Below are 11,982 nucleotides of genomic sequence, written 5' to 3' on the forward strand. Positions count from 1 at the left end.
TTTGACCAAGGAGGAAAGTGATGGAGTACTGCATCACATGACCTCGGCTCCACAATCACCCGACCTCAACCCAATTGAGATGGTTTGGGATGAGTTGGACCGCAGATTGAAAGAAAAGCAGCCAACAAGTGCTCAGCATATGTGGGAACTCATTCGAGACAGTTGGAAAAGCATTCCTTATGAAGCTGGTTGAGAGAATGCCAAGAGTGTGCAAAGCTGCCATAAAGGCAAAGGGTGGCTACTTTGAAGAATATAAAATCTATTTAGATTTTTTTAACACTTTTTTAGGTTACTACATGATTCCATATGTGTTATTTCATAGTTTTGACATCTTCTCTACTATTCTACAATGTAGAAAAGAGTAAGAATAAAGAAAAACCCTTGGATGAGTAGGTGGGTCCAAACTTTTGACAGGTACTGTGTTTATACAGTTTTACATGTCAAAAACAAAATATTTGTACATGGGTATGACTGGGTTGAAATGTAGACTAGATCCATTTTCAATTTTCTTGGACCATATATGTTACTTTATCATTCCAAGTAAAGCACATGAACACTTTTTATGAAAGATTTGATGAGACAGTATAATAACTGATTCTTTATTACAGGGACAAATGATATTAAACGTTTGTTTCTTTCAGGATTGTGAATCAGTACTTAAAACATAATGATTGGTTAATGCACATAATCATGTAGGTCATTATCACATTCAAAGGCATTGAGAACACATATAGAAAACATCTCAGCAGAACAAGCAAATGAGTGCAATATACAGTGTTAATCTTTTACATTAGTGCAAACTCTAACAGAAACTGGCAGGCCAACTTGATTGTTCTTCACAAGGCATAACTAACTGTAATGTGATTATATTTACCATCATTGGTTATACCTGGATGTCTAATGAATTATAACATAGACTTAGGTCATACAGTGTATAATCAAGGTTTAAAAGGCTGTTGATAGAGATGTGTAATCATGGGATAAAAGGCTATGGAATAGGACTGAATGATAGAAGTCAAAAGAGAATCCGTATTGACAGGTTTCTTAGTTGGAATATGGCAGTGGCCACCAACCCTGCTGACCTACATGGTGTACAACACTTAAATGATTCAGCTAATCAAGGTGATTCATTGACTAGCTAAATCATGTGTCTTACTGCTGGGCTGGAACAAAAGCCTGTACATCGTATAGCTCTCCAGGACCAGGGTTGGTGACTGCTGGCAGATGGTGAAGTCTGTCCTTTAGCGCCCCCTCTGGCAGATGTAGAAGCTGTACTGGTCACATGATGTGGAGCTCCAGCTTCTCTCAGGAGGATCCCTTCCTGTCAGTAACCCACAATCCCCTTGTCTGTTGGATCCTGACCAGTAACTACCAATGAGAGGAAAGGGAACAACAGCTCAGTACTGTCCATACTAAAATATTACACTTGTTTTCATTTCTGGATAACAAAGTCTGTTTGCCATCTTGAAGGCCAATAAACATCATCATCGGTTGTCTCACCTTTGTCCCAGTGCAGTGTTGTTGACCCAAACCCAGTTCCTGGTTCTCTGTCTCAGGCCGATCCAGTACATCAGGTTCCCCTTCTTCGTTAGAAAGGTCTGGGAGAATGCACAGTTTTTATTGGACTATTAGTAACCTTCGTCAATCCAACTGTTATGTATGGTTGTCATTCAATGATGATAGCAACGCAACAGTGATTGTATGGTCACTGTTATACAAAGAAGAGAAACAAGAGGTAGAGAGGAGTAACAATTGTAGTAGAACCACCTGCACTGTTTTGTTTGTTATGACAGCCAGATCTGCCCCTCTCTTCTTACACTCGTCCCTGCTCTCGTCCCAGTTCATTCTGTCTCTGGAGAGGAAGTAGCAGGAGCTCTCAAAGTGCAGCCAGCCTTCATCACACATGTGGCAGGCAGGGACTGGAGGAAAGGAGGGAAATTGCTCTTCAAGTACAACATGTAGTTCAGTTAATATATGTAGGTTCAATAATTATTATTAGCATTATTATTAGCATGGTATGAAGTCAACGAGAAAACATTGTAGTGGTACAATACATCTCAAAACATTAGATCGATACATTGACAATATGTAGAGCGATATAGTTTAACAGGTTACATTGGACTCACCCTGGCTCTGTTGTTGGAAGTATTGTGCTTGGCATGTCTGCAGGCTGCACACCTCAGTGGACTGGAACCTCTCCTCTTTAGCCTCAATCCCTTTTTCAGTCACACTCCCCTTCTCTTTAGCCTCAATCCCTTTTTCAGTACCATGACAGACTTGAGGCTGGAATGGAACTAGAGAATAATGAAGAAAGAAAGAATAATAGAATGGAATCATATTACACATTTGTTTTGTTCTTTCTTGCATAGAAGGCTGTTTAAACCAACATGCTGGATATTCTATCAAAATAAAATAAAACAATTTTATTTAACCAGGCAAGTCAGTTAAGAACAAATTCTTATTTACAATGACGGCCTAGGAACAGTGGGTTAACTGCCTTGTTCAAGGGCAGAACAACAGATTTTTACCTTGTCAGCTCGGGGAATTGATCTAGCAACTTTTTGGTTACTGGCCCAACGCTCTAACCACTAGGCTACCTGCCACCCCTAAAAGGAGTATTGCCTGTTTCTAAATCACTATTCTAGAATAGAATGTCTATGATACTCACATTTGACACAGAGGATGATGATGACGAGCAGTAGAACCAGACAGATGACAGACAGTAGTAAACACACTGCGCGGTACAGACCAACGTTCCCCAGGACCTGCAGGTCTAGACAAGGAAAGAATAGTCTTAAGGGCCATCCACACCAAAGACGATAACTATAACGATAACAATAACATTATAATAACATTATACACTGAGTGTACAAAGCATTAGGCACAACTTCCTAATATTGAGTTGGATCCCCCTCAATTGTCTCAAAGCTTAAAAACCTTTCAAAGCTGACAGCCGTTTTGCACTGTTTCACTGTGGTTTTAGTCATCAATCTAGCAAGAGGTCAATATTTTATTAATGTAGTAGTGTTCCCCCCCTAGATAGCTATGACCTTTGGCTTTCACCTGGAATTGTTTATTTATGTCTGAGAAAATAACACTTTTCAACCCATATGATCTAGTACACACTACAAGTATAATAAAACATATACAAATATGATAATATGATTTATTTATTTTTTTGTGAATGAATAAGCCTTTTATATTTTATAATATGTCCATATATAGTTATAATCTGTTTTAGGAACATCTACCCAAAATATTTCACCTTCTTTATTACATTAATGATAGTCTTTAAACAGCTTGCGTCTCTCCTATAGACACGGGGAGAAGGGTCATGTAAAGGGCTCGATTTTGTCATTCTGAACACATGCAATGTATCTATCTGCCTCTGACATAAAATGTTTGACTTCTGACTTATAAATGATGGGAAATCAATAAAATAAGTAATGTAAGCATACATATGTTTTAAGTAATTCTAGTGCCCGATTTGGAAAGAGCAGGTGTTCCTAATGTTTTGTACACTGTGTATAAAAATGTATATATAACTTCAATAACCGCTAATAAGCCTTTCGTTTTGAATGCCAGTTCCATTTTGAAATAATAATAATCTAGCCTGGGCCATTTCGATCAGTAATGGGTCTTTTCTCAACAGTTTACAAGGTTCCCAAAAGGCACATTAGCAGGCCAGTCAGAGTGTTTATTTATCCGGATGTATTGGCATTAACATATACAGTTCCTGTCAAAAGTTTGGACACACCTACTCATTCAAGGGTTTTTCTTTATTTGTACTATTTTCCATATTTTAGAATAGTGACCCAACACACCTCCAGCCAGAAAGTGCTCAGCATATGTGGGAACTCCTTCAAAACTGTTGGAAAAGCATTCCTCATGAAGATGGCTGAGAGAATGCCAAGAGTGTGCAAAGCTGTCATCAAGGCAAAGGATGGCTACTTTGAAGAATCTCAAATATCAAATATATTTTGCTTTTTTGAAACCTTTTTTGGTTACTACATGATTCCATGTGTTATTTCATAGTTGATGTCTTCACTATTATTCTACAATGTAGAAAATAGTAAAACATAAAGAAAAACCCTTGAATGAGAAGGTGTGTCCAAACTTTTGACTGGTACTGTACCATCGGAAAATATGGCCTTATAATAATGATATGGGCTGTTTGTCATGGATCATCATTCTCCCAAGTCGTCCTATATCAGCAGTGGTGAAAAAAGTACTGAAATATCATACTTGAGTATAAAAGTAAAGATACCTTAACAGAAAATGACTCAATTAAAAGTGAAAGTTAATCCAGTAAAATACTACCTGAGTAAAAGTCGAATAGTATTTGGTTATAAACGTACTTAAGTATCGAATTAAAAGTATTAATAATGTCTAATTCCTTAAATTAATCAAACCAGACGGCACAATTTGTATTACATTTTTTATTTACGGATAGCCAGAGGCACACTCCAACATGAATTTACAAATGAAGCATTTGTGTTTAGGTAGTCCGCCAGATCAGAAGCAGTAGGGATGACCCGGGATGTTCTCTTGATAAGTGCTTGACCTGGACCATTTTCCTGTCAAAATGTAACGAGTACTTTTGGGTGTCACGAAAATGTACGAAGTAAAAAGTTAATTATTTTCTTAAGGCAGATTTACTGTTCCCTCCTCTATGAGCAGCCTCACGCAGCTAGAACCAATAACGCATTTTGAATTGTTTGTTGTTGTTTTATCGTCAGAGGGACAGGGGAAAATCGCTCAGAAAGTGACCGCAAACAATATAGATATATCTCGTTATCCACTGCTTTTGTAGTTATCGTTGTAGTGTGAACGCCCCTGTTCACTTGAATTACAACGATTTGAATTGTTTGATGTTATACTGTAGTTCGTTATATGTATCGTTCTAGGATGGCCCTGGCTTTGTTATGTGGCATATCGCACAATCAGACATTTTAAAAGCAATCACTACGAGCAACAATTGAAATCCTGCTTACCTTTCCCTTGCTGCTTCTTCACTTCAACCGAAAACTTTGCGTTTGCCTCATCTGGTAATTTGACATTCCCTCCACTTCCTACAATACGGCAAAACTTGATATACATTGCTGCTGTTCCTGACCCACCGACTGCGACTGTAAAGTACTGTGAAGGCTAAATGCACTGTGGTTTTAAAAAACCTCCCTCTCCGTCTCTATAGCAACGTGCCCCTTTTAGATTTATAATTAATTCCTGTAACACAATACTCAGTCTGTCCCAAAATCCGTTTGCTGCTGCTTCTACTCTCTATCTCTGCTGTGTGTGTGATAAGAGACAGAGTTCTGAACAACTGTCTGGAGAGATATCTAGTCCTTGGAGAGATATCTAGTCCTTGGAGAGATATCTAGTCCTTGGAGAGATGTCCATTCAGCCAGGCTGTGTTTCTCAACAATAGATTGGGCTTCTGCTTGGAGGTCTGCTATTATCATGTCTCAGCCTTGATTGTGAGACAGACAAACAGGCCCTTCCCTGCCAGATGGCTTTCATTATGTTACAAGCTAGATAATATTCTCCCCTAAAACTAGACATTTTGGAACATTGACGTTCTGTTTTTGTTATAACAACCTCACCTGTAACATGCAAACTGCAAGCTGCACTCCACACACAGCATTAATAGTAGGCTAGACCAAGGAAATGTGTCATAATCAAAATTCGGAAATGGGAAAACTCTACTTTCACTGTAGTACTGACAACTATTTTTCTCACTCACACACAATCTTTCAGTCTCTCTATATTCCTCTTGTTCCTCTATTCTTCCTCTCTTGCGTATTAAAAGTAGAAATAATGTATTTCACTTTAATAGGACATTTTAGACCTCCATTTATTTAGGATTAGTTCAGACGTATGTAATAATCATGTAATAATATTATAATTATAATAATATTTGGGGTTTAGGCCAGGCATCTGTAAAGCACTTTGTGACATTTTCTTATCTAAAAAAGGGATTTATAAAATGTATTTAATTGATCAAATTTGATGAATAATATAATAACGGTGCTGTAGCCACCTGTATCTGACGTACCTGGTCTGTCTTTGGCACAGGGCTGGCCAGGAGAAGCTTCAGCAAAAATGTCCTCAGATGAACTCTTCAGTTTGGAGTAGACTGTAGATTCAGCTTCCTCGACTGACAGACATGCAGACACACAAATATGTGGAAGCTTAGGACCAAATTAATCATCTCAGAACACAACAAAAAATTGCATATAGCCTAAGACATTTTTTTTTAAAGGATTAAACCTACAGTAAGAGAAATGAAAATATGCTGATGTATTCCGAGGAAAGCGGTGCAAATTTACCCCAGTAGCTGAAGTTTGGTGATGAAGATGTTCTCTTTCTTTACCTGAGGTCTCCAGAATTATCTGCCTCTCATCCACTTCCACAACTTTTTCCTCCTCTCGGGGGTTTCTTGTATCTCCATGATTCTCTCGTTTTTTGTCTGGGTCTCGAACTTTCTATTTCCCTGGAAAGCCTATAAGCCTGTTCAGCAAAAACTCCAGAAAGTTACTTGTGTAGCAAGTCTCCCACACACAAACCAAATATGTCTATTTAAATTATCTCCTTAGTCTCTGTAGCTAGTGTCACTTGAATACAAAATAAACCATGTGCAAAGTGATCCCTCCTGTCATTTACAAGTTACACTTCCTCACTGATTTATATTTGGCTCATTCACTCTTTTTATTTTTATAAAAGATGATTTGTCATTCCCATTCGCCATTACTGAGTCTCAGCAATTTATGTGAATTGGGATATTTCTGGGAAATGAGACAAAATGAATTGCACAGTATATCCAAATGAAACATCTTAGAACTTCTGTAAAAGACAAATGTCTTACATTCACAACTTGAGATGGGATGGGGACAGTTTGTGAAGTGATATTGTGATGTGAAAACACACATGCGCACACAAACTTGCTTGAATAAAACGTTTTTTTTTTTTAAATGACAAACTGCAGAACTAGCAAACCATGCATTTTTTATTTTATTTTCCACAAAAACTCATGATATTAATTTACAAAAAAATACAATTTGCATTAAATACAGATGACTGGCTGAGAAAAAAATATGGAAATCAAGAGCTTTCCACTTAACACTCTTCTTTTACTGAAATCTCTTTTTCACTCCCCCTATTACCAACTACCCCGTTATTTTTCAAATTCAGAATGGCTTACCATGGTTTAGAGTATACTGCCACAGAATATAATCACCCCAAAAATACTGACAAAATGTATAAAAACCTTACCCACTGTCCTCCCCACCCTCTCTCCTCCCCACAGCCATCTCCTAAATAGTTAAGAATAATAGTGGTGAAATATTACAAAGAGCTCTCTCCCATCTCCTCTCTTCATCTCCTGTCTTTCTCTCTCTTTCCTCTTTTTTGTCCCGTCTCAGGCACCGTAGACACTCTCGTTACTGTAGGTCATGTATAGGAACAGGTCCTCTTCATGGTGCTCCTGTGAGAGACCGGGGAGGACAGGGACAGGGAGGGAAATAAGGATTTAAATGGCAAAAGCAGAACTGTTGATAATAACTGAAGTATGTACACTGAATAAAACATGATATTGTAATTGTTTATAAAATAGGCAAAACTCACGCAACACAATATCAATGTAATGGAGTTGTGTCACTGATAGTGAGGGAATGCCTGGCATCTGGATCTGGCGTTAGGGGGTCATGGGGGTAGGATACAAGGTTGTGTCAGTGTGCATGTGTGTTTACCTCATAGACAGCGGAGAGAGGAGAACTGGATGGGGGAAGGGAGTTGTTGACGAAAAAGAAGAGAGCCTCCTCAGGTCTCATAGACACACGCTGTCGGATCAGGAAGCACAGTTGACCCACTGAGAGAGAAAAATAGAGAGATGCTCAGGCAGAGACTTACAGAACAAAACTAACACATTATATAGACTTTAATTTCAAAAGAAGAGGAAGAGTGGCGCTATAGTGGAGAAAATAGGGAAGGTGGAGAGAAGGAAGAGAGGGAAGGGAAGAGGGTGAGAACAAGGTCATGAGTTGGGAAAGAGTTAATAATTGTGAGAAAGACAGACATCTCGTCAGTTTCACCTGTGAGGTCAGAGGGTACGAGGTACTTCTTCTTGTCCAGGTCAGGAGCTCTTGACCTGGCAGCCCTCTCCACAATGATCTGGTTTAGGAGGGAACACAGTACTTGGTCAGTAATTACACACTGCACCATCATGTCCCATTCAACTGGAGCCAAGAAACTTGGCATCTGACCTTAATAATACCTTACTAGCTTCCTTTCCCTTCATCCTATGCCAGGATCACTTATCAGCTGATAAAAAGGATGGACAGGGTTTTTAGGCCCTGAAAATTCATTCACAATCACATGAGTGTGATGTCCTTTCAGATCAGTGGCCAATGGTCATAAGAGAAAGGAGTTAAGGAGAGGAAGCTATTCAACACTACTGGCATTTATTCTGTTCACACTCACCGGTATCTTGTCAGGATGCTTGGCTCGCACCCTCTCACCCTCTGCCCTCCTCACCTCCAGTGGTACAGAGCGCTGGTACTGACTGTCCATCTACAGAGACACACAGGGACGGGTCAACAGTGGTTAACATTTGATAATACATCACATGCATGCACCGTTATCATTGCAACACCACTGTATCTGTATATTGTTGTTATTTGCAGTTGTGCATATAATAATGCCATATAAAATATGTTAATTGATGTTCTTAAAACAACACCTATTCTAATGTGTATAGTCAATTTAAAAGTAAAATATAGCCTAGCCAGCTCTGACTGTATGTGTGAAGACTGGAGCCACTTATCAGCTGTAAACACCACCCTGTCTTGATATGAAGGTACACATGACCATGATGACATAATGGATCAGGTACACAAAAACAAACTCGTCAGGGAGAGTTAGATAGGCTATTTTATTAGGTCTTGACAACTCAATCATTTAAATAATGTATTGTATGTAGACGGGCCTACAATGTTTATAACGTTTCTCTATTTTCTTTCAACTTTATAAATGTGATATCCATATATAGTCTTATATTTGCTCTTGTTGGTAAACTAAATATTGAGATTAGATATGAAATTGTACTATTTAGTCTACATTACGTGAACACACTGGCTTGCTTTCTAGTGGATACATTAATTAGCTACACAGTTTATTTACAAACATCGTGTGATAGCTAAAAATATATTATCATAATAGCTACAGTTTGAATTCTGCATAGCCCTGTTTCTATCACAGCCAACTACAGTAGCCTACTGTTGTGGTTTTTCAGACAATGGCAAGGTAGCCACGTCATTATTTACAGTTTTGGGCTTGGTCAGCTGAGTAGGCGAAGGTTAACGTCAGCTGCCTCCAATAGCTAGTTTATGTTGCAAGCGGATGTTATGACGAATCCTTATCGCTGGATGAAAAACGTATTCACAATGGAATCCAAAAGAGAGCCAATACCTGCCAACAAATCTTTCGAAGCCAATTAGATATGTTTTGCGAGATTGAGGAATATGCTGCACGATGTCAAAGCGAAGACAAGGAATATTAAACAGTCAAGACACTCACCTTCTTTGGAAAAACGTAATAAAAACAAATATAAGTGAAAATTCCACACCGATCTTTCCCACCGACTCTTCACGTAACCAACGCTATCATATAATGAGTACGGCGAACAGTACTTTTGTATTAAATTATTTAAACGAAATATATTCTTAAATAGCCGACTGTTCTAACTAGCTAGCTACTTCTTGACCCAGAAACAACAACAAATACAGTCACGCCCAATTTGAGTTATTTAGACCAACGAACGTCCTTCGTGTTGATGGACAACGTTTTTAACCACTCGGGCAGAGTTGGGGGACGGCGTTCATGTTTGTTTACAATGCTCCCATTGGAGTAATAGTGCTGTTTCCCGCCTCCCTGACTCGGTTTTTGCTTGAATTGCGTTTTAGTCAACCAATTAAATTGTTGAAAAACTGGGCCAGGAGCTGTTTCCTCTACGTGCCAGACGAGGCATTCAACTTGTCCTGTAAAAAGTACACCTTAAGTCAGAGCTGTAAACGGATCGAAGCGAACTCTTTCAGTGGAAATGGAGTCCCTAGAGAAAGCAAGAACAACATGGTTGTCAGGAGTAGTGCAGTATTATCATAAGGAAACGTATACTTGGAATACGGCGGAGGAATGGAGGGAAAAAGAGAGGGAGAGGAGGGTGAGCTTGAGTCGGATAAAAATGGTGGGGAAAAGGGAGATTGTTTGTTAAAGAATGGTAGAAAGTGTAAGCAGAGGGAGCTGAAGACTGGAGGAGAAATTGAAGTGAATGAGGGTGAAGTATCGGAGGTTGTAGGTGTGGTGAAGTTATCAGAGACCGAAGTATGCACAAAGGATCAGGAAAAAGAGGAGTTTGGGACAGGAGTGAAGTTTATGGAAAAAGTGGACTCTTTCCTTTTGGCAGATCCATGTGTGGTTTAACAGTGGTTGAAAAAAAGAGTTGGGTAATGTGGAATCGGTGAGGGTAACCAGAAGTGGTCTAGTGATAATTGTTTGTGTTTCTGTTGGTCAGAGGGGAAATGCGCTCGGGAATAAAACAAATGAGAGCAAGAAAAGTGAATTGTTTAACTCTCAAGAAAAGGGCACCAATGAAAGGAGTGATTCCTGGGGTAGCAGTAAATGTAAAAGTTGACCAGCTGAGGGGAAAGATTTCCGGTGTATGTGATGCTCGTCATTTGATGCGACGCAGACAGGCTGGCAAGAGTGGGGAAACAGAGTCATTGTCTGTTCTTTTGAGTTTTGAAGATGAGTCTTTGCTCGAAAAGGTGAAGTTAGTTATCCTGTGCAAGCGTATGTGCCTAATACGTTACAATGTTACAGGTGTCAAGTTTATGGGCATGTGGCAGCAGTGTGTAGGAGGGAGGGTCCAAGGTGTGGAAAAATGAGCCGAAGGGCATGAGACAAAGGAATGTGTAGCATTGGGGAAAGTAGTGGTATGTGTTAATTGTAGTGGTGCCCATTGGGCTGGGGATCAGAAATGCCCCGTGCGGTAGAGGCAGGTTGAGGTTTCCAGGGTTAGAGTAGTGCAGAAGTTGTCATGCTGCGGCAGTGATGAAAGTAGAGGAAGATGGGTTAAGGGGGAGGAGTGGTGAGAGTACTAGAGATATACCAGTACAGGGGGATAGACCAAAAAGTTAAATACATTTCAGTAAGATTGGATTTTTAGCATTTATAGCAATGGTTATCAACTGTACTGCAGGGATGTAATGTAAGTCACAGAAAATTGAGGTTGTGGTGGCAGCTGCAGAGAGGTAATTGGGTGTGTAAGGTTTGACATCAGAAGAGTTACAGGATGTGTTAAGTGGTAATGCCCCATCCTTTCATGACGATGGCATGAGGTAGGAATTAATACATGTAATTAGTGGAGTAGGTGGGTGTCAATTTTATTTGATATCATTTTGAAATTAGTGCACTGTTAGTGAGTGTAGTGTTGGGAAAAAAAAGCAACACAATAAGACTGAGGTATGGAGATGTTGTGTATTCCCACAACCAATCAGGAAGTGGGTGGTTCTGTCTTCCTTACCGTCGCGGCTCTGCTGGTGGACGAGAATGACCTCAGCCTTCTCCAGGGACAGCTCATCTGGTTGGTGGGCAACGAAGGCTCGGACGCACTGCGTCTGTGTGAAGTCTGAGTGGCAGAGAGGGTCAGAGGTCAAATACAGCAGGGTCAAGATGTCCCCATTGTTTGGCCATGCTAGGCTGGATGGCAATATAGCAATTTTCAACCCACCTTGTTCTGCAGAGTAGTCAATAACAGGATGGGGCCCGGAGACAGCTGAGATCCAACACAATTTATAATTTTGAAATTAGTGAGTTGTTAGTGAGTGTAGTGTTAGATTTAATTAGTACATTTTTATTTTTCAAGCAAAGTATAAGGGAGTTGTACTCCAGTCTAGTAGGTGGCGGTAATGCAACAAATTGGATGTC

At 39.6% G+C, this 11,982-nt stretch overlaps 2 protein-coding genes across 2 annotated transcripts; both read right to left on the reverse strand.

Moving 5' to 3' along the window:
• Window positions 1-578: 578 nt before the first annotated feature.
• Window positions 579-5,411, reverse strand: LOC110509113 (CD209 antigen-like protein E). The gene is made up of 6 exons (XM_021590085.2): window positions 4,995-5,411; window positions 2,669-2,773; window positions 2,127-2,294; window positions 1,768-1,919; window positions 1,501-1,598; window positions 579-1,368 (listed from the first exon to the last, which is right to left on the reverse strand). The coding sequence occupies exons 1-6, from the start codon at window positions 5,098-5,100 to the stop codon at window positions 1,242-1,244; spliced, it is 756 nt and encodes a 251-aa protein (XP_021445760.2). The 5' UTR covers window positions 5,101-5,411; the 3' UTR covers window positions 579-1,241.
• Window positions 5,412-6,988: 1,577 nt separating this feature from the next.
• LOC110509134 (gamma-aminobutyric acid receptor-associated protein-like 1) lies at window positions 6,989-9,797 on the reverse strand. The gene is made up of 5 exons (XM_021590107.2): window positions 9,574-9,797; window positions 8,479-8,568; window positions 8,091-8,169; window positions 7,749-7,867; window positions 6,989-7,483 (listed from the first exon to the last, which is right to left on the reverse strand). The coding sequence occupies exons 2-5, from the start codon at window positions 8,566-8,568 to the stop codon at window positions 7,418-7,420; spliced, it is 354 nt and encodes a 117-aa protein (XP_021445782.1). The 5' UTR covers window positions 9,574-9,797; the 3' UTR covers window positions 6,989-7,417.
• Window positions 9,798-11,982: the final 2,185 nt, after the last annotated feature.

This window comes from Oncorhynchus mykiss, chromosome 3, assembly GCF_013265735.2.
Source record: "Oncorhynchus mykiss isolate Arlee chromosome 3, USDA_OmykA_1.1, whole genome shotgun sequence".
Lineage (NCBI taxonomy): Eukaryota > Metazoa > Chordata > Actinopteri > Salmoniformes > Salmonidae > Oncorhynchus > Oncorhynchus mykiss.

What these genes read in the sequence shown, in the direction of transcription:
- LOC110509134 (XM_021590107.2), bottom strand. Translation starts at nt 8,568, where the DNA reads ATGGACAGTCAGTACCAGCGCTCTGTACCACTGGAGGTGAGGAGGGCA. An exon ending in CGTACCCTCTGACCTCACAG is followed by an intron (nt 7,868 to 8,090) that starts GTGAAACTGACG and finishes TTTCTCTCTCAG; the next exon opens with TGGGTCAACTGTGCTTCCTG. An exon ending in CTCTCTCCGCTGTCTATGAG is followed by an intron (nt 7,484 to 7,748) that starts GTAAACACACAT and finishes GGTCTCTCACAG; the next exon opens with GAGCACCATGAAGAGGACCT.
- LOC110509113 (XM_021590085.2), bottom strand. Translation starts at nt 5,100, where the DNA reads ATGTATATCAAGTTTTGCCGTATTGTAGGAAGTGGAGGGAATGTCAAA. An exon ending in CTTCCAACAACAGAGCCAGG is followed by an intron (nt 1,920 to 2,126) that starts GTGAGTCCAATG and finishes CCTTTCCTCCAG; the next exon opens with TCCCTGCCTGCCACATGTGT. An exon ending in TAACAAACAAAACAGTGCAG is followed by an intron (nt 1,599 to 1,767) that starts GTGGTTCTACTA and finishes GCATTCTCCCAG; the next exon opens with ACCTTTCTAACGAAGAAGGG.